Genomic DNA, 25,361 nt, shown 5'->3' with positions numbered 1-25,361 from the left:
TATGCTAAAAGCTAAAAGAGAAATTTAATATGGTTGTTCTGAATGTTTGCTGAAGTTTGTGTTAAAAATCAAAGTGATTAAATTTTATATTTGGTATATTTTGCAAATAACTACTAAACCAGTTTTACTAAATTTAAAAAATAATTTCTGCCATAAATACTGCAAATTCATCCAAACTCTGAACAATTATATATATTTTTGTGCGACATCAATACATATCAAGTGCAATATTTCTAATTAGAGATCCATTTTTTTCACTGCTGATACCGATACCAATATCTGAGGTTTAGTATCAGTCGATGCATATACAGAAAAACATTCTGACTTAAAATGTTTATTTTTTTAAGCACACATAAAAATACTAAATTACAAATTTACAGATGCTCAGAAATTTACAGATATTAATGTCAATCTCTAGTTACAGTATCTTGAATATAATGTACCAGTTGTTTCTATTCCTTTTGCTACATTTTTAAATCAATTTTTTAGTTGTTTTTTTTCCCTATTTAGCTACTATTTTTTTTATTTCATTGTGCTTTCTTGTACAATAACAATAAAGGAATTTATTTACCAATTTCAAAACAAATGTGGTGAAAATTTTAAAACCACAACAGATTTTTTTCATTTATTTTTAGCCAATTGAACTAGCACTTCTGCCTGAAACTTTCGATTATTGTATTTGTTCAAGATGAAAAATGTATTGGATTTAAACTGTCGGTTTTATCCCTTTAGTCAGTTATTTATTTTATCAAGTTTTTTGTTAGGATTTATTTCTGTTATTTATTTACACACAAAATATTAGCTTTGTAACAAATTATAGTTATCATTTAAACTTTCACCTATGAATTAACTCGATGTTGTTAAATTACCAGAAAGTGTCTTTTATTACTATTATCGTTATTTGACAGCAGCTGCAATGATATAGTTGAGATAAGCAATTTATTCTTTAAAGAGGTTTTCTAAGATTAACAAGTCAAGACAAAATAAACAAATTAAGAATTATGCAAACAAAAATGTTCTAATAAACCTCACCCAAAACTATCTTTTACTGGAATATTTTAGTTTTCTATCCTCTTTTGAGTTTTTAAATCCAACAGAGATGTCTCTACTTCTCAACAATTCACTAAGCTTATAAATACAGATATAAATCTCAACATAGTGGATTCTATTTATTATCATCCATATTTTAGCACATTTTAGCCTTCAGAATACACAACTAACTGCTGCTGTCCAGTAAATGTTGCTTTGTGAGGCAGAAAAATAAACAGCTGAGAAAACCTGAGTCCAAGTAAAGAAACGTTGGACAACAGCGACTGCAGCAGTCGAGTCATAATGACTAATGTTCCCACTTAATGTTCAGGTACTGAAACAGCAACAGTAATGCACAGATCTGCTCCCCTGGAATATTATGCACTGTATTCAAAGACGTATATGATAATAATAATAATAATAATAATAATAAACGTCCAGAAAAGAAAACAAAACAAAGATCAATGACACAGCTCTACATCTCAAACTCAAATTCTTTCCAGAAACTTTTAGATGACTTTTTGCTTCAACACGTCTGACTCAAACTGCTAGCCTGTTAGCATGGCTCTGACTGAAAGGAGGCAATTTAGCTGAATCAAACTGTACATAGAGTTAATAAAACACTTGAATAAAAATACAGAAGGAAAACATGACTCATAATTTTAAATGAAAACATTCCAAACACACAGATTAAACATCCAAGTGTTGTTAAATATTGTAAAAATATCAAATAGTAAAATCTGAAATAGGATCACTTAAACGGCTCCTGCTGTACAAATAAGCAGTAACATATTTACTGGCATTTTTTACCGGCTAATTCCTCCCAGTGAAATATTTGGAGCAGTTAAACAGGAAAGAGCAAAGAAAACATTCTGGACATGTGGGATCCATAAAGTTACAAAATTATCCACTCCAGTTTTAGGCTTAAACTCATTTTTAATTTTCCAAACATTTTTTTCCTGATTGGAAGAAATATTGACGTTGAGTCCTGACTTGGATGTGAAAGAAAATGTGAAAGGTTTTTCTCTGGCTTAATGAAAAGGCTAAAGATGCCATCTTTAAATAAAATAAAATATTTTTTCAAAACTGACAATCTTTTTACATAATCGTCTTCATCTCTTGAAAGATGCTTTTCCTCTTTCTGTGGTTGAATGAATTTTGTTTTATATCCTATTTTACTGCTAGGATCAGATTTAGAAGCAGATTTTTTTACTCAATAAAATTGAAACTGTCAATATGATTAATATTTTTAAGCCTATTTTTATTATGTATTGAGTAAGTCACATGTAACTTAAACATGAGCATTCAGAACGTATCACTGTGACCAATATTCAGCTTTTTGTGGCTGATTAATAATAAATTGCAGAGTAAAGTTACTCTGTAGCATTTAGCTTTTTCTTTAACGATTTTCCCACATTTTTTAAATAAAGCGGGCTGGATCTGTTCCTCCTAAACAAAATGGTTGCTCATAGTTACCACATCAAATATCACATCCTTCAAAAAGATATTTTACTTCCAAACATAAATCAAAATGCTGTAGGTGGAGTTTTGGGACTCTGAGCTAGAAAGAGAAGCCAAGTCACACAGAACTAGTCATTGTCAGTGTAAATCAGCAAATTCAAAAATAGCATAATTACTTATTGATTCCTTTTCCATCCCAGTGATATCCCTTCAAGATTCACTGTGGTTTTATTTATTGATATTACCAGAAGTTATACAGCAAGTTTTAATATTCTAACAATGGCTTTAAAATGGTATAGCTTAAATGTAAACAAGATTGATTTTAGATATAATAGATAATTATAGTGGTGTAAGTAAGAATTATGCAAATAAAGTTTCCAGCTATATTGTATTGCAATATTAAACATAATTTTCATTAAGCCCACATTTCTGCATTAAAAAAATATTTTCTTATTTGTCTATTATAATATAATGTTAAATTAGCTTTAATCATCATAATCATCAGACATATAAAGTTTGAAACGTGCGTTAAACCATGTGACGTGTTTCAGTTTGTTAAGGAGTTACTGAAATAAATGAACTCTTTAATCATGGATATTTTACCCCCAAAGTAGAAAAAACATCTGCATAAAGCAGGCCTAATAAATGTGAAATTGGTTTGCCGTATTTGCAGGTTTGTGTTTTAAATAGTTTCCCTCCTGCGCACACACACACACACACACACACACACACACACACACACACACAAGAAGGGTTGAGTGTCAGGACTCGCAGCCCGGCTCTAAGTGTTCAGGATTGATTTGATAAATTGAACAATAATTTGAACTGAATTATCTTCAGCTCAGCTCATTAGAGATGAGTCGCTTTCTAAACTATTGATTTTCATGATTCTGTTCTCACTCCCTCCTGCTGCCCTTCTTTTATTTCATTTCCTTTCCTCTCTTCGTCTTTTTCTTTCCATTTCCTCTTTCTGTTCCGATTCACTCTTCCTCAGATCCAGCTTGCTTTATTTTCCAACCTTCGTCCTGCTTCATTTCATCCCCTTTATTTTTATTCCCTTCATTTTCCCTCCATCGCTCCTCTCTTTCCTGGCTTTCCGCTCCGTCTCATTCTTGCCAGCAGTAGTAGGCAGCAAATTAGAATCAGATGGTTGTAATCCAATACTTCAAATCCAGCAGAAATGATGACTCGGGCGTTCTTTGAGTTCGAACCCTTTAATTTCTTCTCATCTGTTCAGTGTTGTTCTGTCCTTCCTCTGTTTTATTCACTTTTTCCTTCTCATCCTCTCCGTCTTCCACATTTGACAGGGTGCATAATTCATATGCTTCCATCTTCAGTCCTATCTCTAATGCCCTTAGTATCGATCCGTCTCAGCAACATATATCACACGCAAAGACAAAAGACATACAGACACAGCAAGACCGAGAAAAACTCAAATTCTCTAATTGGATTTGCTGCTTCTCTGTAATTTATCGCTTCATGGCTGCCGGACAGAAATGCATTCTGTTGCTTTTTCCATTTGGTTTGTGTTTCTGTGCATCTGGAGAGAGATGCATCTCATTATGGCACAAAGCCATTTTAAAGAAATGAAAGGAATGGCGAAAGCTGCTGTGGGATTTGATTATATGTTTGTATGTGAGTGTTATTGAGGAACAAAAGCAACCGTTTCATTTTGTGAGCAGTCAGAACCACGACTGGACACGTTGCTTTTTTCTAAACAACACACCATTTTTATGGAAGAGGATTAAGGCCACTTTAATAAAAATAATAATAATAATTCTATTTATGTTTCAATCCATGTCAAAATCCAAGTAGAGAACCAAACCTTCTTAGGTGCATCTTATCCACACTGAACGCTTGTCCCAGATTTATTTGGGATAATAAAGACTGCATTTACATCATGAAAAATATCACCTGTGGTAATACACTTTTTTTATTTGATTTGATTTATTGAATAATAAATCATAATTTTTGTCATGGTCAACTTTTCAAAAATAATTGCTAAACACACACCCTACTTTAAAGCATTTCCAGACCAGTCATGAGTTATTATTTCCAGAGGAATCCCAACATATCCTAACATATCTCCCAAACAAAGTTTCCAGAATGAATCCTTTCTCCATGCCCACAACTTTCAGTTCCTAGTCCTAAAAACCCAGCAGAATATCAGATTTTTGGGTCCATCCTGATATCGTCCTCTCTCTGTCTGCAGGCCTTCGTGGCAACAGGAACAAACCTCTCCCTGCAGTTTTTTCCAGCCAATCTCCATGGCGACCAGAGGCAGGTGCCATCACGGGAATACGTCGACTTCGAAAGAGAGACAGGGAAGGTAGGATGAGTGAAACACCAACTGCTCGGTTCAGAGCGACCTTCACGTCAAACTTCCTCACACTGGAATATGTTTTCTACAGTTTGCAAACTCTGGATTTGAAACATTATGGGTTCTCAATTTGTCAAATTCTGATGTCACAGTTGCCACACTGCAAAAACACAAAATCTTACCAAGTATTTTTGGTCTAGTTTCTAGTGCAAATTTCTCATTACACTTGAAATATAACAAAACTAACTTTCAAGTAACTTTTCATCAAGATATATCAGCTTGTTTTAAGGCAATAATTCCTTAAAAATTATAAAAAGTAACGAGTACCACTGGCAAATTTTTGCAGTAATAACAAGACATTTTTCCCATATTATATTGTAGTAAACTAGTACGTTTTCACCAATATTAAGGAATTATAGACTCTAAGTAAGCTTTTAAAGTTCGCTGAAAAAATTACTTGTAAGTTAGTTTTATCTTATTTCAAATCTACTGAGATATTTGGACTAGAAACCAGACAAAAATACTTAAAATTTTGTGTTTTTCGGTGCATTCTGAAGTTGCTAAGACAAAAAGCATTCTTTTCTGTTTGCAACTTTGCTCTCACTTCCTGTTTTCCAAGACCATTTCAAGAAATGAAAATGTCACAAATTGTCCGAACATACAGTACAGTTTTAGACCATCTCCTAACCTCTATAATGTTTAGTTCCTAAGGCGCCAAATTTTCTTGGAGTTTTATAGTTTTCAAAAGTTCTTGAGGTTTTTCTGACACCCCGTCAGTGTTTTAAGTCCAACCCTTGGGCCTGACAGTGGCAGCAGGGTTGTGGGTTGGTTCGCATCTCCAGCAGCTACTGGGTGAAAGGTTGTGTGTATCCTGGAGAAGTCGTCATACAAACGTCAAACAAATGTTGACATCAGAAGCAGTGCAGAACTCTCAATACACCTAATAAGCATGTTTTTGAATGTTGAGGGCAAAACTGGAGAAAATCAGTGCATATACAGAGAGAGCATGAAAAAAATCAAATCTGACCTTCTGGACTTCATGTTGTGTAAGTACACTGCAAATATCGTTCCAAGTATTTTTGGTCTAGTTTCTAGTGCGAATATCTCACAACACTTGAAATAAGACAAAACTAACTTGCAAGTAACTTTTCAGCAAGATATAAGAGCTTGCTGTAAGTCAGGAATGACTTAATATTGATGAAAAAGTATTAATTCCACTTATTGCTTGTACTTTTTCATCAATATTAAGGAATTATTCACTTGAACCTAGCTCCTATATTTCGCTGAAAAGTTGATTTCAAGTTAGTTTTTTCTTAAATCAAATGTACTGAGATATTTAAAGTAGAAACTAGACCAAAAATACGAGGTAAGGCTTCGTGTTTTTGCAGTGAGTCACAAATAAAGAAGTGTCAGCTTAAAATATTTTCTCCAACAGATAATCAGAATCTGAAATTCGTTTAGTGAAGGAATAGAAATAAATCCAGAACGGGACCTGATGCACCAATCTTCTTCTGATCAGCTACGCTGTGCCAAGTTTCCAGCTAACAGCGCTGTGGGAATCACCTTGTTGGCACTGCCGTCGTATTTTCTGTCAGACTGTGTTATAATGGGGACTTTTAATAGTTTCAAATTAAATTAGGAAGAAGAGCTGTCAAAATTAATTTAAAAGATTACAAGTCCAGTCTAACTGGAAACAAACCATAAAGATGACTGAAGATTTTGGACTTCACATCCTTTCTGTCACGTTGAATAAGAACGGTTCAGGCTCTTTGTGGTCTGCAAAGTGTTTTGGACACATGAGACTTTATAGGGGTATTTCTGTGGTTCCTCCTGATTTCAGACCCAGATCACACCTCACAAACTCAATAAAAGCCTCACTGCACAAACACAAACTCTTTCCAAGTATTTTTGGTCAAGTTTCTAGTGCCAATATCTTAGTAGGCTTGAAATAAGACAAAACTAACTTACAAACAACTTTTCAGCAAAATTACAGATGCAGTATGTAAGTTTTATTAAAAGAATATATGTTTTTTACATATTTGTTAAAATTATTATGTTGTGACAATATAATATGAACAAATATAATCTGTGAAAAAACTGAGGTCCTCTGCCTTCTCCCAGTGCTCCCAGTACTAACTGCAGAAATACACCACTCAACCAGAAACACATTGAGTAAAAGAAAGAAATTGAGCAGCGTACACAAGGTTGATTGACAGCGCTGTTCTGACTGGTTATTTTTGGCTGGAAGCTGTGCATTTCTTCAGACAGAAAAAGCAGCACAACTTTTCCTTCTGAAAAGTTACTTGTAAATTAGTTTTATCTTTTTTCATGTGTACTAAGATATTTACACTAGAAATTAAAATAATACTTAGTAAGATTTTGTTTCTGCAGCTGCACTCACAAAAGTTTCAGATCAAACTTGAGGAACGTAAGGTTCGTCAGGGTGACGCCCTCTGTTCAGTAGATCAGTGAAGTTGGGTTCATTTGCATGGTAATTGTCTCCCCCAGCATGTGTACATGCGTGCGTGCATGTGTGTGTGCCTGTGTGTGTGAACGCGCCACGTCCACGGACACTGGCCAGCTGAAATGAATGCCAACTGGCGGCTCATTAAAAATGCATTCTGAGGAATCGATGGACCTCCATGGCCCGAGGCTGACTGACTAATCTCACACTGTTAATTATTTAATACCAGTGTGTGTGTGTGTGTATGAATGTGTGCTGGGCATTGCTGGTGTTTACCGGTGTCAGACAAAAAGCAGAAAGAATGCATGTGTTTGAAGGCGGTTTGTTTTTGTCACGTTAACGCTGCTCACAGATGCATAAAGTTTTAATGAGGCCAGGAGACGTCAATACCAAGACGTTTACGACTCCTTCTGTTGAAGTAGACGAAAGTTTCTGCTTCCCTTACTCACACTAACTTCCATTTTCAATAAATGTACTCAGAGTTTCATCCTTTTCCATCTTTTTTTATTATTATCGTTCATATTCCACTTTACCGAAGCGACGATGTGGATTTCTGAAAGCAGAGATCTGCTCGGTGGGTGGGGTTGGGTGGGTGATACTGTTTAGAAGAGCCTTTAATTGTGCAGATTTTCTGCAGCGCTGCTCTATCGGGATCTGGTTTCACACACGCTGATCATGATCCCTGCGGACCTCCTGCAGGAAGCTGCTGTCAGGCCCAGGAACAGATACTGTGTTCGTCTGCAGCTTCTTCGCTTAATTAACGTCACAACTTTAACTCGTTAACTGATGCTCACACCTCGGATGCTGGACATTACTTACTTTACAAGTTGCTCTTAAATAACTTTGTGTTGTGTGTATATCTATGGAGTTCTGTTATAATCCATTAGAAATACAATTCATGTCTCATAAGGAGGCTGTGTTTCATTTAATTCTATGAAATTCATCATGTGTAACTCTGTTTATTTAGAGTATTTTTGGAGTAATGTTTCAGAACAGCAAATGTTTCATAGTGTAACTATCTGCCTGCAGTTCCAACATGTATGTTATTGAACAGATAACAGAAAGAGATTTTATTTGACTAGGGGGCAAATATTATAACTTTACACTTCTTTCTGTTCTACTTTTCATACAAACTAAATTGAAATGAACATTAAATAAGCTACGTTTTTCCATCGTTTTCTTTTATTTAAAAAAATTGATTTTTAAAGAATACTTTCTTCAACATATTTTGCATCAGCGCACTGCAAAAACACAAAATCTTACCAAGTGTTTTTGGTCTAGTTTCTAGTGCAAATATCTAAAATAAGACAAAACTAACTTACAAGAAACTCTTCAGCAAGATATAGGAGCTTATGTAAGTCAATAATTTCTTCATATTGATGGAAAAGGTGCCAGATTGATTCAAGACATTTTTTCACATTATAAGTGAAATAATCTTCCAGTGGAACCTTTTCATATAAATGTTAAGGAATTATTGACCTAAAACCAGCTCCTTCATCTTGCTGAAGACTTACTTGAAAGTTAGTTTTGTCTTAATTTAAGTTTACAAAGATATTCCCACCAGAAACTGGACAATGAACACTTTGTAAGATTTTGTCATTTAGCATAAACGTCCTCGCCTCGTGTGTGTTTGCTCTTCCCGTCTTTTCTCTGATGTGTTCCCGTTCCTGCCGTACATCCCCCACTCCCTCCTTCTCTGTCATCCCTCCATCCCTCCATCCGCTCTCCCTCTCCCCGCCTGCATTTCCAAACACAGATGGTGCCAAACCAGACGGGCAACCCAGCCAGGTTAGACTTGGCGACTGAATATAAAGTGTGTGTGTGTGTGTGTGTGTGTGTGTGTGTGTGTGCGTGTGTGTGTGTGTGTGTGTGTGTGAGCTCTGGCTCCTTGTGTTGTTGCAGCTAATGGGAGCCAGCTGTGGTTCACTCAGAGCTCGCTGCTAACGGGCAACACATCCTTACATCTGCAGAGGACATGAACTGAGCCACCAGAAGCTGACCTGCAGCGTTTCTCTCACCTTTAGAGATTCACAGAGACTTTAAGGAATCAAACCGGAGCATTAATAATGACTCTCAGCTACATGTTGAGTTTTTAAAAAAAAAGTCTCAATGGCTTCCCAGTGGGAAAGCAGTGAATTGACTTTGTTCGTCACCTCTGAAGAAATAAAATTAAGCAATTTTTCTCAGAAAACAACAAAGGCTTGTAACTAATATCTGCCGTTAAGACAGAGATTTATTAATCTGTCTCAAAATCACTCCATTAAATAGTCCAACTTGTTATTTTTCTTATGATTCCTGTGGTTTTTAATGTTTTCCGAGGAAAAATGTTTTTCATTCCTTAAAGAAAATAAGAGCCGGGGAAAAGGAATGTGATGATCGTGGCTGTTTGTCTCTGAGACGAGACACAAAATCTGCTTCTGCTGAATTTAATGGACGACGGCGGAAAACAAAAGGAAATAAAATAATTTAAATGTTTTCAACTTCTTTTGCTCCCTCTTTAAAAATCTGTTTCTGGCATCGTTTTTGTTTTTTTGAGTGGATTAAGGTTGGATTCGTGTGAAGCTGCACTGAATGCATCCCAAAGTTTTTTAATGTCATAATTTAATTAAATTTAACAGCTTTTTTAAAACAAGGTCTTGAAGTTAAATAGTGGAGCATGTAGAGCTGATTGCTCATCAACACCAAAGATTCTCAAACTTTGCTTCAAAATTCATCCGGGTCCATGCAGTGGTAGTCACTGGAAAATATGGTATCAATTATTCCCAAGGTAAATACAATAAAATGTACTGGGATGCATCTATAATGACCACCAGGAGCCAATAGGTGAACTATTAATGATCCTTCCATGTTCTAGTTCCAAAATTGAAACGAATGTCAACTAATATCAGCAGCACAATCAAATAAAAATGCATTTATCTGCATGATGTGCCTTCACACCATGCAGCTGCATGTTCGCTAAATGGTAAATGTATTTTAAAAATATTTATTATTGAGTGCATGGAAGGTGTAATGAAACACATGATCCGAAATGGAAGGCAGCCATATTGGATTTTTACAGTGTGGTCGGGAATAAACCTCTGACTTTTTCCTCTCAGAATTCCAACTCTTAGGAACATTTCTGTTATTTTTCAACTACTAAACTGACAGTTTCACCTTCTGAGTAAAAATGGATGCTTTGTCAAACTAGCATCACTGAACCAATAACGCTGTGAGAGTGAGAAGTAAATGTTTTACACTGCATCCAGTTCAGTTGAGTTTTCTGTAGAATGCAACTCAATTTAGTTGTTAAACTTTTCTTACACAAATCAAAAAGGAAAAAAAAATCACAAAGCTGAAAAAAACACACAAAGCTAAAATAAAGAAACAATATTTAAATTCCTGTCAATGGCAAGAACACAAAGTGTCGACTTAAAAAAGTCCAGAAGCACAAGATTAATAGACTTTCACTTTTACGTCAAGCAGTGTTTTTGACGAGTGTTTCTTAAATATTTTGAAGAGACTGAAATATCCAGGTGCAGTTCTACACTGTAGCTGTTAGCTTCTATTGTAGCGCCAAGATGGCTTCCACCGTGTGTGTTAATGCATATTGAGGTTTATTTGATGTTTGAACTATTAAAATGGGCAGTTATATGTGTTTTAGAGGGAGTCTCAAGTATTTGTGGATTTCTGCTATTAGCGGCTGGTTGTGGTTCTTAACTCCCACATATACAGGGGCTCCACTGCACTTCTGCTGCTGTTTTTTATGTGACATAGCACAACAAACTATAAAGTTACAGACTGTGTGCAGTAATGTGTATCAAGCCGGATCTACTTGGAGTATTTGGTATTTATTGAGGTGGTACCGGTTGTAAAAAGAGAACGACTGATTCTGCATTTTCACTGAAGCATCAAGACAAAGAGGCTTTAATAGACCATCTGTTGCAAATAAAGTCTAAGGCAGATTCAGAGAGTAAAGACCAGGATTTGAGTGTGTAAGCACGGTGTGTCTGCAGTGTGACACAAACTGCAGAATAAACCTGAAGCAGAGACTGAAGGGAGGCGTAAGGACAGATTTGTGGTTAGAGTGAGTGGGTGGTGGAGGGGCAGAGCGAAAATGAGAAGCTCAACATTGTTTATCAACGTCTCATTAAATTTGAGAAACCTTCTAAAGTTTATGCTGTGAGCTGACTACTGAGAGTTGTTCACTTTGTCCTGATAATAAAACTAAAGGAAATCACTTTAACATCATTTTCTGGTTTATTACATTTGTAGGTGTTGGGTTTTAAATTTGTTTCAAACCAAATATGAGATTATGATAATATGAATGTTGCTTAGAAATTATGGATTTATGCTTAAGCAAATTTCAAGAAGCCTGATTTCTTTTATCGTTTAAATGAACATGAGAAGCTCCTTTCAGTTTCCTTTTCCTTCTGATGGACACACCGATCTCTTTTTACCTCCCTCATTTCTCCTACTACTCTCCATTATTTTTTCTTCTGCTATTATTTGACATTTTCTGCCTTTTTTCTTACCATGGAAGGAAAATTGAACTCAGTTCTTCTCTGTTTAACTGTAGCTGTGTTTCAGATAACTTGACATTTCAAAAATAAATTGGCAAAAATGGAAACGTTTTAGAAAAAACTATGAAATTCTATGAAATTTTGCTGCCTGGATGTGTTTTTTTTTGTTTTGTTTTGTTTTTTGGCTGGTTTATTTTGTAAAAATGCAAAAACCTTTTCCACATCATGCAAGAAGACGACAGGAAGTAGTTAGAGGATCATGTTTTTTAATGAATTATCATCTTATTGTCACATTATTTTAATTTAATTTCTTATTTAATGGAAACACTACAATTGCAAAACTGTGTTTTATTTTGACAATAGCAGAATATTGACAAAGTTTTGCACGTTTGTAATGGAAACGCAGCTAATGAGTCGATTCTGGACGAAGGAGAAACTGCTGCCATTAACTTTATAGAGCATTTGTTAAATTTATCCCCCATGGAAAGTAGTCCTGGTTCAATGCATCGGTGTCTTTCTGTCCTCTCAACACCCAGGAGGTCAGCCTGGTTCTGATTCTGGTTCTGGTTCTGGTTCTGGTTCCTCTCCACTGTGACTACATGGTTGCTAAGGATCAGAGATTGATGCAGTGTATAAATATAAAGTGGAAGTGAAACTAAAAGTGAGGTGTGAATCTGTACTCAGTCCCATTTACTCTGGAAAACGAACTGGATTCAGAAGTTACTTATGTAATTAAATCCACTTTTGTGTAATTTATCTTGCACAACTGCAAGAATAGAGTATTAATGAGAGAAAATTTAAGGTTCTTTATTTGCCATTTGTGCTTTAAATCTGCAATTCAGAGACACTGAACTTTTTATACAGCTGTCTACAAACAAAATATACAAAAAAATATAAAAGTGGTGCAACTTTAAAAACAAATGATGAGAAAATGTAAAGGGTAAATGATATTCCAGGTATCACTTACAATTGATGGTTTGGATCAAAGCAGATATATGTGTTAAAATGGCCTAGTCAAAGTCCAGATCTAAGTGAAAGTGACAATCTATTGGAAAACTTGAGACTTGTTTGCGTACGCTCTGAAATGTGCTACAGAATTAGCAGAGGGGATTCTTTGGTTCACATGCTCAGAAACTCTCAGGTGAAGCTGTAAATAACGATAAAGTTAGCGAATGTGGAAAATTAGATCTGTGCTGTTATTTATTTCTCCTTCTATCCCATCGGCCAGATGAAGAAGATGAGATCAGATTACGGCTCATTCAGCTTGTTTTGTCAGATTTATTGCGTCCTTGCAGTTGGCAGTGATCTCAGTCGCTCTCAGAAACCCCCTAAAATCACGTTTCAGGTTACACCTCTGCAGCCCTCTAATTTATTCATCAGCTCCAGGCCTGAAGGACTCTCCTGTCACAGCAACATCAAGCCTGTGTGTGTTTGCGGGCGAGGGCGCAGGATCGCGTTTCCCTCTGAGCGGAAGTGACATCATCAAAGCCAGACCACTAATTGGTTCCCTCTGCGACTGCTGCTCTCCGTCTGTACGTTTCTCCTCTGGATGAGTGTGATGTGAGGCTGGGTCCACAGCAGGGGGCAGCGGGTGTTTACTGGGTTTTAATGAGTCTTGTTTCGCTTAAATCCGTTAAAGTGAGTCTACCTCCGAGTCACCCAGACATCAATGCACCTAAACAATCTTTTCTCCACACCCAAACACTCTCACACACACACACACACACTCACACCTCCTCCCACGGTGTATCAGATTGCCTCCTTCAGGCCTTAAATCGATGACCACACCCTCTCCCACAATGCCCGGTCCCATCTGCTGGTCCCTGTTCATGATCTCTTTGTGTGGCTCGCTGTCTTTGTGTTTGAGTAAATTTTGTGCGCACATGATCGGAGGTGCTGAAAGTCAGACAGAAAACTGATTTCATCCCGGTGTGAAAGCCATCACTTGTGTGTCAGTTCTTGAGCTCCAGTAACTGTCTGCAAACTCGTCTCACCTGGACCTGAAAGTGTCTGTTCCTGTTTCTGTGGAGGCCAGAAGTCCTCCGGAGAAATACTTCAACGTTTGTGCATTCTGATCAATTTGAATAAAGAATAAAGGGAAGGTCAGGAATGTTGGACCCCAACATCTGGAGGGAGATAATTGCTGTGTTTTCGGATCAGTTCTCATGCAGCTTCTGTGCTGGTAGATGACGAAACGGAAACTTTTTATTTGAAACTTTTCCACTCATATGTTACATTTGATCTCATAAATAAGATGTAATTTTGCTTATTTAACTTAACTTACAGTTTTTGTTGATCCACCTAGCAGAAGTAGTACTTACTTATTTACTTATCAGTTTTTCGAAAAAAATTAAAAAGGAATTTATATAATTCTTATTACTTACAAAAACTTTATTTGCTTGTTTATTTTTCCACACCCTCTCTGAAATGCCCCTTAATCTAATTTGTTAATCATTGTCACGGCCTGTTGACTTATTTGTTTCAGTTTAACCATCTTCCCTTCCCTTGACTTTTTGTTCAGTATTTCTGCCTCTGCCATATGTCAGGATTTGCATATTATTTCCATGCACATGTAAAACCAAAGGGACTTTCACTTGTTGCATGGAGTGACCTGTAAACACTTTAAACCAGAAGCTAAAAACTCAGAGGGACCTGGGATGAATTCACTCAGCTCGCAAACAGGCCTGAAATCAATTAATACACTCAGCAACAAATCAATTAATCTTTAAATTAAAACAGACTCATTAATTTCCATTTGCATGATTTATCGTTTTTCTCTTTCTACCAAAAGTTTTAGGTCTGGTGTTTTGGTCTCGTTTTTTTCTCAAGAGTAATTTTATTTACACAAACTTCATGATTCATTTTATTTGTTGTTTTTGCTGTTTGTTTATCTTATTTTAGATATTTAAAATTTCTTCCAGTTCCAGTGTTAAATGTTGATTAGAGTTTAAAGTTTGAGAATCATGTGTTCTTCCGTTATTATCAGTAAATTACTTGAAAATGGTCTCAAAACAACAATATTGTCGTTTATTGCGATAACTTCTGGGATAATTTATCATCGCAGCAAAATTTGTTTTGGTGACAAACCTACTCACAAAGGGAACTTTAATCATCATCAGACAACAGAACAAAAATAACTTGAGAAAGTCTTTACTCTGGACATAAACACAAGTCACCTTGAACAAAATGTGTCCGATAAGACGCTCCTCTTTGTTCTCTACATGATCTTGAATGGTCAGATTTAAAGACGTCTTGTGATGTGATGTTTTTGCCTTTTTTCTTCCTTCAGATGCAACAACATTTTAGTCATCATCTCAGATGACCCAGGAGTCGCTGTGTGTCATGTGACGCTGCGTGGGTGTTTGCTGCATGTTATTCTGCAGTTTTCGTAATTACATGGTGTGAATAGACAAGAAGAGAGAGTGAGCATAAGAAAGGAGACCACTGTGCTGTTGTTCTTCTGTTGTCTTAACAGGTGTGTGTGTGTGTGTGTGTGTGTGTGTGTGTGTGTGTGTGTGTCCGAGGATGTTTGGTTGGATTCAAGCTGAAGGCTTAATAACGTTTTTATCTCCACCTGCTGCCACCACAGCTGCTGCAAACACACACAGCCCATTACTGCCTGACATTTCTGAATCATCTGGAGTTTCCCTGTAAAACACACAAGAACGTATTCATTAGTCAGCCAAAACTAAAACCAAACTGAGTTGAACCTTTAGGACAACAAGCTGGATGAGTCTCAGGACCACCGAGCCTCTGCAGTTTCTCTCGCTTGTTGTTATTCAGCTAATGTTGAAAAAACACAATTTCACAATTGCTGTGTTTATATCAAATCAGAAATTAAAATCACTTTGTTCACATGACAAATTGTTTAAAAACATGCAGCACCAATTATAGGCAGAACTTAACATGCACTTAGAAATCAAGAGTCAAGTGAATTCATTGCTAATCTACGGTAATGTGATTGACAGACTAAAGCTTGAATCTGTTGTTTTTATGAGTCAAACTGTGACTAATGTAAAATTAATTTATGAGTCATTGCTTGTGCTTTTTTTTAATCATCAGTCTCATCTGAAAAGAATGTTGAGTCTTTATCTAACCTGAGATAAATCATAGTATAATTTAACATTCAACATGTAGCTCAGCGTAGGTGCAATTTGGAGTTGTGGGTGCTTTTTTAAAGCTAGGATCTCTGCGTTTACTTAAAGTCTAAGTCCAAGAGTTTAGTGTCATCTAGAAAACGCTCCTGCTACAGGAACCTGATACTGTTCCATCATGGTAACTGACCAACTTATTCTGAAATGTTTCAGTAACAATACAAAATGGTGAAAGATCAAAGCTACGACTTTATGTTTAAAGTTAACTAACAACATCTAATCTGCAATAGTTTATTTCAAACCCAGCTTTTATGGTGGGATACCATCAATTTTTCAGTTTTCTTATACAGGAAACTGAAGAATGAAGAATTTGACACTGAATCCATTAGTGTAGGTTTCTTTAATGTGCACATCTTGTATTTTTATCTTAGCAAAAAAATTGTGTTTGTGCTTTGAATGTCTGAAAAGATTAGTACTTTCTCGTCTGCTTGTGTTAAGTTTGCTCCTTTATTCTTCCAGCTTCTGTTTGATTCACTCTGACAACATAATGTCCAAGGCACAGCCATGTTCAGAGCATCAGAGGAGTTATTATGTCTTTGTTGCAGGATGTGAAAGGACCGCCATGTGTGCCGTGGAAGCACAACATGAATCAGGAGTGATTAATGTGAAATGCACTTCAGTGCGTTATTGTCCTGGCAGCGATCCCGACACAGTTTTACTGGAAAAACCTCTTCTGTTATGAGAATCCAGAGACAGCCTTTGACAGCTAACAGAAAGAAAGAAAGAAAGAAAGAAAGAAAGAAAGAAAGAAAGAAAGAAAGAAAGAAAGAAAGAAAGAAAGAAAGAAAGACTGGATGCTGACTCAGACACACACGCACTTATTGAGTGAATAACACAGACACACACTTTTCCAGCCCGTGTTTAAAGCTCATCTTTAATCTCTCTCTCTCTGTCCCTCTCTTTCTCTGACACACACACACACACACACACACACACACACACACACATTGATGCTGCTGTGAGTCTTTGTAATGGAGTCAAACAGCTTCGCAGTCACTCTGATGACTCTCTCTGATGTAACATTCCTCTGGATAATAACATAATTATAGCACGAAATCAGCGTACGCCTCCAGCCTCAGACATTGCATATGCACACACACACACGCACACACACACACACACACGCACGCGCACGCACGCAAACACCCATAAGAGGTATCTTTGTGGTTGTCTGTAGTCTTCCTGTCATGCATTGAAACATTATTGAAATTTTAATCAGAACCTTTGACAAAATGGCCGTGGATCTGAATATGAACTTACATTTTGGTGTTTATTTACGGTGTAATTCATTTACCTCAAGTACAAATTTCACCTGGGAGTAACATCAAGTCAAACTTTGCTGTTTCACCTCAAAGTTTAACCTGTACAACTTGAGCGCCCCCGGTAAAGACACAGACTTGGAAAAAACTCAGACAGTGTAGGTCAGGTGACCTTTCAAATTAAAGCCCAAACTCTGATCTTTCCAGCAGGATATGCATCACTGCGCTAAGTGCAACTTATCGAACCAGCAGCCGAAGAAGAGAAAAATGAGGCTGATTTCATGTCTTTCCTCTGCTGTTTTATGGCTCTAATCTGCTACAATAAATATTTCCACTTGGCTGCTGTAGTCCATTGTTTCTGCGTCACATTGAAGTGATTCCTGACTTTTTTCAGTGATTTTTGTCTGCTGGATGCAGGTTTGGTTGAAGTTCAGATGCATATGTGAACGCTAAGTGGACCGTAGACCACTCCAGAAACAAGAAGTGGATTATAGCGCAGGGCATTCTGGGTAAATAGAACCAAAACAAACACGAGAGTCCAGCACTACAGGGGGAAAATGCTTATGGTGCTTTACCAAAGATGAAGCAGAAATCCTGTAGTCACTAAAATCCGATGCCACTCCGTTTTTGTTTACAAGGAAGTTTTGCTCAGGGTCTTCTTCAGAGGTTTTCATTTTGTTCCTTCAGTGGTTCTTGGTGCAGCGCCCCCACAGGGGACGAGGGGAACAGCTTTTTAAAACTGACAATGCAGAGCAAAAGTGAACCACAGCAGCTGAAATCGTAACAAATGTTGCAACTTTTCTACAGGGCCATCAGGTGTGAAGACGCCTTAGTGTTGATCTGAACATGTGTTTGTCAGTGTGCAGAGCAGGACAGGCAAATTGCCACAACTCACAAGGCTAAGAAACAGAGAGCCATTGTGTTTGCACACCTCGTGGGCACTGGCCTGTCTGTGTGTGCAATGATGGTGATTGTGCTGACTGTATGGTTGGTATTCTGCTGAATGAAAGACTATTTGCCAACAGATCCCAGTGAATCTTCGTCACACATACACTCCCACACTCACAGCGTCTAGGAAGTCCTGAAAATAGCAAAAAGCTCAGCAAATGCTCAGAGTACGCTGCTCTACGCTGATGTCCAGTTTAAATACAAAAAAGTGGGATTAGGCAGGAAAAACTTCATCACTTCCTCTTCTACTGTTCTGCACCAAACATGAGCCACAATGATGGGATCTCCATGCCTAAAGCAGAAAATCAGGATGATGAGGATGATGTGGTCATAGCGCCATAAGTGGGAAAAATGGGAGGACAAAGTTAGGTACTGAATAATGGAAAAAGCCAGAAAAAATACTGTTCTCCTCATATCTTCATCCTAACTTCAGCATAAGAATATTGTTACATTTTTTCGCTTTTAGCTTTATTGTCTGTATTGTTTGAACTTATGCTAGAAATAGTTGTTTTTATGGAGTACCTGCCATTTAACTTTTTATTTGTTGCTATAGTTGGAGAATTGAAACAGCCTCTAAGCATGACACTGCCACCACCATGCCTGACATTGTTTTTTTTGGGGGGGGGATGTTTGCCTTGAGTCCTCCAAACATACTTCAAACAATTTAAGCCTAAAGTAAGAAACCACTAACTGCCACACAGTGTACAAAAAATGTTTGCTGACACAGAATAGGTACTTTATTTTTAAAAGAGTTTTTGTAAATCAGTGTGTGGAGTAATTTATGGAATGGACTGAATGATGAACTTAGAGTACAAATATAAACCAGCTTAAAATCTGTTCAAAAAGAAGCTTAATGGGAAATATATTGTATAATGCCTGTCTCGTAGACCAAAAATGCTATTGCTGATATTAAAAATTTATAAATAATTGTATATTTAAGGATGAGAATGTGAGATTTAAGCGTTTTGTTGTGGAATAATTTAAGAGTTTATCTTGTGTTGGGAGATTTCAATGTTTGTAAGTTGATGAGTGAGAGGGGCAGGAAATCATAAGGTCTTGTATCTTCTACCTGCTCCTTTTCAATGCATGTTAACCAGTTTGAACCAGTTAACGAACCAGTTTGAATGAACTCTAGTGATTCTTGCTAAAGAGGCGTCAAATATTCAACAAGAATTTTGCCAGAAGCAAAATCATGTCTGGAGTAAAAATAGATGTAGCCGACGCGCAACTTTATTGGATGTTTAATCAAGTAAAGTCCAAAATGAATACAGACTTCAAGTGCATGATGAGCAGATATGAACTTCAGACAACTAAGCTTTGATGGATTGACATGGATTTTTTTTGTTTAATTCTGTCCGAAGTGGATAAAAACGTAAATAAAGTCATTGTACGAAGGCCTTTGAGTTCACTTGAAGCTGTAAGTCTGAGTGAGCGGCCCCAATATTCAAATAGGTGCAGAATTTTTTCGAAACCAAAAAGAACAGCGGAGCTTTTGCCTTCGATTTCACTCGACTTGTTTTTCTTTCTGCTGCAGCGTGAGCTCCAACGTCTTCGTATGTTTCTCTCAGCAAATGGAGATGTGGGGGTTGACATGGTTCTCTCAGAGGAGGAAGTCTGTGGTTGGGCCGTTTCTACATATTTTCCCCTTATGAGCACACACACACACACACATACGCACGCACACAACCACACACACACACACACACACATATGAACGCATTTTCCTTGTCAGAGCAAATGAAGCTTTCCTTTAAAAGCATCGTTCAGCTTCACAGATGTGGAAGCCATTTCTCCTGCTTTTACACTCACACACACACAGAAAAACATTCATTCGAATAAACACAAAACCCACAGTCTCTTGGGGTGCGGTCTCCCCTGCAACCCCGGTGCACTGTGGGTAGCTGTGGTAAAAGAGGTCCTGTGAGAGGCTGTCCAAAAATAGCCGGAGCTAAAATGCAGGAACGTGGAGTTCTTCTCATGCTGTGCATAAAAATCTGATAATCTGTGTTTGTGTGTGTTTTTCAGGAGGAGTGTTTGGTTTTGTTAATTCATTCCTAAATATGTGTTTACATAGATAAAAATATTATCTATAAACTCTCAAGGCCTGAGACAAACTGAGCCACTCTGTCACAGTTTGCAGATTTACGCTCAAATACATTTGTCATTTCTTATGCAACTTGTGTGTTTTGCTTCTGACAGACTGCATGGGTCCATTCTGGCAAGATAGGACAAAACGTGACTTTGAACTTATTTATGACTTTTTCTTGTGTCTAATTTTTAAGCGTGATGCTCAGATGTAAGCGGGACATCGAGCTGGCCAGTCGGACTGCGTCCTCCATCTGTTGTACAGTCACAGTAAACTCCAGGGTTTTAACACATGACCGATCTGGGCCTTCTTGGTTTTAAAGCTGCAGTTGACCCCCAGTATTCGCAGGCTTTAGGGACCACAGCTGACGACTAGCTGAGCTCCATAAATACTTTCTCCTTTAAAAAGGCTTATAACTGCCAGTTTTAATAGTTTAACCACCAAATATACCCTAATATGCAGTAGTAAACACAATGGAAGCTATTTTAGCACTAGCACAGAGCTAATATTTAAGTGCATTTATTTATTTAAGTGCTGACAAAATCATATTAAATACATAAAAAGCTATCATATCTGCATGGAGAGAGTGGGTGATGTTTCCTGAGATCGCTGCTCGATACTTTGTGGTTGCCTCAATATTTCAGGCTCAAAGTTCAACAGTCAAATAATAATTAGCATAATTATTCAAAAAACAACAGGTTGAACTGAGTGGATCTTCATGAGTGCAGACAGAGCATCTGCATGCTATAAGATTAATGAATGTTATCTGTAATTATTGTTGAAACACTTGATTAGTGTTTACATATATTTAGTTGTGATCTTCACGCTTAGGAAGTTTTCAGCATGTACAAAACATGCAATGTTTTACTCATTATGCATTAAATTAGTAAATCTTTGTATGCAGTGTAAATGAAAGGAAGGTGATTAGTGGTGTGATGATGGTATTAGAATATGTCCAAGACCGAAACAGAACTAAATACTTGAATATTTATTCTTAAGAAGGCAGAATTACATCTTATTTTGTTTTTAAATTTTCCCAATTCGTCATTAAAATCAGCTTTGAGCATCTTTTGGTGAGGTTCACTCTTTTAAATGTTTTTCTCTGTCTGTTGACTAAATATTTTCACTGTTTTGCGAAATGTTGGGACACAGTTTGGTTGTTCTTACTGGAGCTGAGAAATTCAAGCAAATCCAAACAAAGAAATGGTTCTGTGACGGTGCAGATGTGTGTGTGGCTCCTCCTCCTCATGTAAACACACACATACTGTATATTTACTTTGCTTTCCCTCTGGAATCGAGCCATAGAGTGAGTAACACAACCTGGAGAGCAAAGACAGACAAAGTCTGAACTGACCTCACAGCGCTGCTGAATCAACAAAAAAACACTTTATAAAAACGAAATCCATCTTTATCTGAGTTTTTCCTCTTGCTGTCCTTATTCGATCCAGACGAAGACAAAACATGGCAGCACAAGGTCAAACAGGAGCAGCTGATTTTTTGTTTTTATATTTTTCTAAAATCTTCTGAAACCTGAGGCAACAACTCAGCAGAACTTGCTGGATAGATTAATGTTCCATTTCTCTCCTTTCCTGGAGCAATGGTTGTAAAAAAATAAGCACCAACACAAAAAACATGTCTACAAAATTTAGTTGGAAATAAAATGGCTTTTTCTGGCTTGTTTGGTTTCCCACCAAACACGAGTCGGTTTGCAGCCCCCATATTTTACAACGGCTTTGACAAGAGATTATTCAAATGAGTTTTCTAGCGTTGGCTCAGACTTTCTTGGTTGTATACTTTCAGAAAATCTTTTCTCATATTCTCTCAAATATCATAAACCCAAACAGGGATCAGAACCACAACCAGTGAAAACATGGTGTGGTGTAAGTCCTAGAGAAAAAAACACAATTAAATTTCATGTGATATTTGAGTAGTGGATGGCTATTTATGTCCATAATTCATCAAAACATTGAACTGGAACCAAATTGTTACACAAGCTACAGTTGCTTTGACCACATAAATTCAAATTCAGAAAATAAATTTTCTTAATTGAAATGTGTCCGTTCTGGAAAAACTCATGTTTTCAATAAAACAATTTTACTCGAGGAAGACATTAAAACAATATCAATAGCTGTGTTTCAATTACAAATGTGAGCAAAACTTTGTTGATATTCTGCTAATGCCAAAAAACCATAATTTAGTGATTTGCACTGTTTCTATTAAAAAAGAAACACAATGAAAATCACACATGAATAAGTTTGTTCACGCGACAAGCTGCACCATCATCCTCCAACCACTTCCTGTCGTCTTCTTTGTCTTTTCCAGCAGTAGTAACATCCGGTTGGTGATCATGTGACTCGTGAAAAAAGTGTTTTCATTTCAGTTTTGTCGATGCGACCGTTTTCGCCCCACCTCATCTTGGGGCGAAAACTTATCAAAAAACATGAGTTCTTTTCAATATTACTGTGTTTCCATTAAGCTCATTTATTGTCATAATTCAAATTTGCACAAACCCTTCTATGTACAGCGTACAACAATCTGAAAGCCATTTTCTTATGTTTCTCATGGATTTGTATGTTGTAAATGCCCACAGACCTCTGAAGTGGATACTAGTGAATCATACAGTACACTATCAACTCCTGCAAGTGCAAGAAAATGTTTGTTGAATCCAATATAGCAGACAGACAAAAAGCAACTCAGGAATATTCAGTCCCTGAATTGCCTCTAAAGTGCCTTATTTCTTATTTCAAATTATTTTCCTGAGTTTGATTATTTGCATTCACATTTAAAATAAACAAATTACACATGAAACTGGCAACATTTTCAAGCTGCTTAGTTGCTACACAGAATCAAAATACAGAATTTTTTTATCACTCAGAAAAAAAAGTATCTTTAGTTTTACTTTTTTGTTCATTTGTTTCATTTTGTGGAGCAGTGCAGGGTTTGTTCATCATGACGTTTCAGATGTGATGACTAACAGGAGTCTGTCTCTGTCTCCTCAGGTCTATCTGAAGGCGCCGATGATCCTGAATGGGGTTTGTGTGATCTGGAGAGGCTGGATTGACCTACAGAGGCTGGACGGGATGGGATATCTGGAGTACGACGACGAGCGAGCGCAGGTAGGAAATCCTCTCACTCACCCTGCTTTTACCTTCTTCTGTCCCAGAATCTGATTGTTTTGAAGTTTGATCACGACTTGTTGGTTTGTGTGTGCAGCACGAGGATGCTTTGGCTCAGGCAGCATTTGAGGAAGCTCGGCGCAGAACCAGAGACTTTGAGGACAGAGACCGGTCACACCGAGAGGATTTAGAGGTGAGGGGGGGTCTGTATGTTTTCAGAGGTCTGGAGTCTCCAAAGACAAACAGAAATGAAAGAAACCTGTAAATTACTGTTGGATTTATATCCATGAATATTATATTTGTTTGTTGACTCACATCCACCCATAACCACACCCAACAGAGAAGGTTCACTAGTGTTATATGGATGTTTTACATCCTGTTTTGACTAACATAATGTAAAATACAGAGAGCCTGTTTCATTTGGAAGTTAAATAAGATGAGCATAGACTTAAAGAGTCGTGTGAACTCTCCTGAAACCTGCTGCTCTTTAGCAGAACTCTGGTCCATTTCATGTGTTCTGGCTGGCTTTGCCAGACTTTGACTAAAAATAATCCCAGCTTTCATCAAGCTGTGGAAGCTTTGCAAAGGAACAACCTGTGAACAGTACAACCTCAGAGTTTAATGCAAACAAAAATAGAGATTTTCTGTTATAGACTATTATAGAACTGCGTTATCTAAGTTATTTAAATGTCAAAATCATGCATTCATCTATAATCACATGATAGAAGTTGCTCCAGTCACATGAAGGCAAGATTTAAGTTTTTGGTCTACATCAGCTGTGTAAAACTGGAGGCCCGCTGGCCAAATCCGGCCCACTCCCATCATTCATACGGTCCTCGAGATGACCATTAATAGATGTTTAAGGTAACGGTTGTGTGCTTAAATATTACTTCATCAGTCAACTCAAAGTGGGTTTTTACTGTCCACTGGTAATTTATGTAAATTTGAAAAGATTTTCTCATCAAACCAAGAGAAAGGTAAAACACTCCAACAGTTTGTTAATGGGCAACGTTATTGATGACTTTGCCACAAACGGCCCTTTGAGAACATTCAAGGTGTTGATAGACAATGATATGTGTGACAGAAAACAAACTGCGCTTCACCCTGAACCCAAAGTGAAACATGGTGGTGGCAGCATCATGCTGTGGGGAGACGGATGTACCCGTACACAGAAAAATCCTGGATGGAAACTTGTTTATGTATTTCATTGTATTCTATATGAATTATGTACTACTTTGACTTGGCCTATCGCATAAAATCCTGCTAAAACACACTAAAGCAGTTGCAATGTGACAAAATGTGAAAATGTTTAAGGTATGAATACTTTTGCCAGGTGCCTGTATATGTGTACAGACAATCATAAAGCTACAGCACACCTTTCTTTGCTTATTGCTTTGGTGGCTCCGAGTTGTGTGACGTGTGCTTGTGTGCCTTAGCTTTATTTCATGAAATTATTCACTTTTTTATTCCAAATTGTAGGTTTAGTGCATGATCAGTTTGACTAAATAATCTCATTTAATTTTTTTTGAACTATTGAATGACTGATTCAGTTTTTGTCAGATGCCCCAAAAGCCTCAGAAGGGAAAGTAGTGTATTATAAAAAAAAAAAACAGAAACATGTAACAATTTGGATTCTTTTATTCAAAACTGTGAAACTTCATTTGTTTTGAAATATGAAGTGTTGTTAAAACTGTTACGTTGTACGATTTAAAAGGCACCCTGACTGCATATGATTACCTGAAGTCACCTCACTTTCCCAGCAAGGCTTTGGGGAGATCAGAGGCATCGATGCGAAGCTGACGCCCTTCGAATGAACACCAAATTGTTTATTTTTTAGGACCCTGTGGTTTCTAAAATCTGGGACTGATGACACACAGAAAGACAGACAGCCAGCAGAAAAGAACAGGGTCTGTGTCCTTCACTTCTCACCACCTATCACACTGTCATGCACTAAACCACCTTCTGTGTCTGCATGTGTGTATGCGTGTGCGTGTGTGTGTGTGTGTGTGTGTGTGTGTGTGTGTG

At 37.2% G+C, this 25,361-nt stretch overlaps 1 protein-coding gene across 4 annotated transcripts in view; it reads left to right on the top strand.

The window, feature by feature from the left end:
* LOC103138823 (core-binding factor subunit beta) overlaps positions 1–25,361 on the top strand; it is a 37,137-nt gene that overhangs the window by 3,551 nt on the left and 8,225 nt on the right. For 2 of the 4 annotated variants that reach the window (XM_007553175.2, XM_007553174.2), the window contains exons 3-6: positions 4,703–4,819; positions 23,220–23,336; positions 23,434–23,529; positions 25,174–25,243. In XM_007553175.2, coding sequence (XP_007553237.1) covers positions 4,703–4,819; positions 23,220–23,336; positions 23,434–23,529; positions 25,174–25,203 — 360 coding nt within the window. In that variant the 3' untranslated portion in view covers positions 25,204–25,243. The remainder of the gene's footprint in view (positions 1–4,702; positions 4,820–23,219; positions 23,337–23,433; positions 23,530–25,173; positions 25,244–25,361) is intronic. The other 2 variants (XM_007553173.2, XM_007553172.2) reach the window with 1 other exon arrangement.

The sequence above is a fragment of the Poecilia formosa genome, unplaced genomic scaffold (assembly GCF_000485575.1).
Source record: "Poecilia formosa unplaced genomic scaffold, Poecilia_formosa-5.1.2 Scaffold55, whole genome shotgun sequence".
Taxonomy (NCBI): domain Eukaryota; kingdom Metazoa; phylum Chordata; class Actinopteri; order Cyprinodontiformes; family Poeciliidae; genus Poecilia; species Poecilia formosa.
Note: the sequence above shows the minus strand (reverse complement) of the source record. Positions and strands in the feature narration are given on the sequence as shown.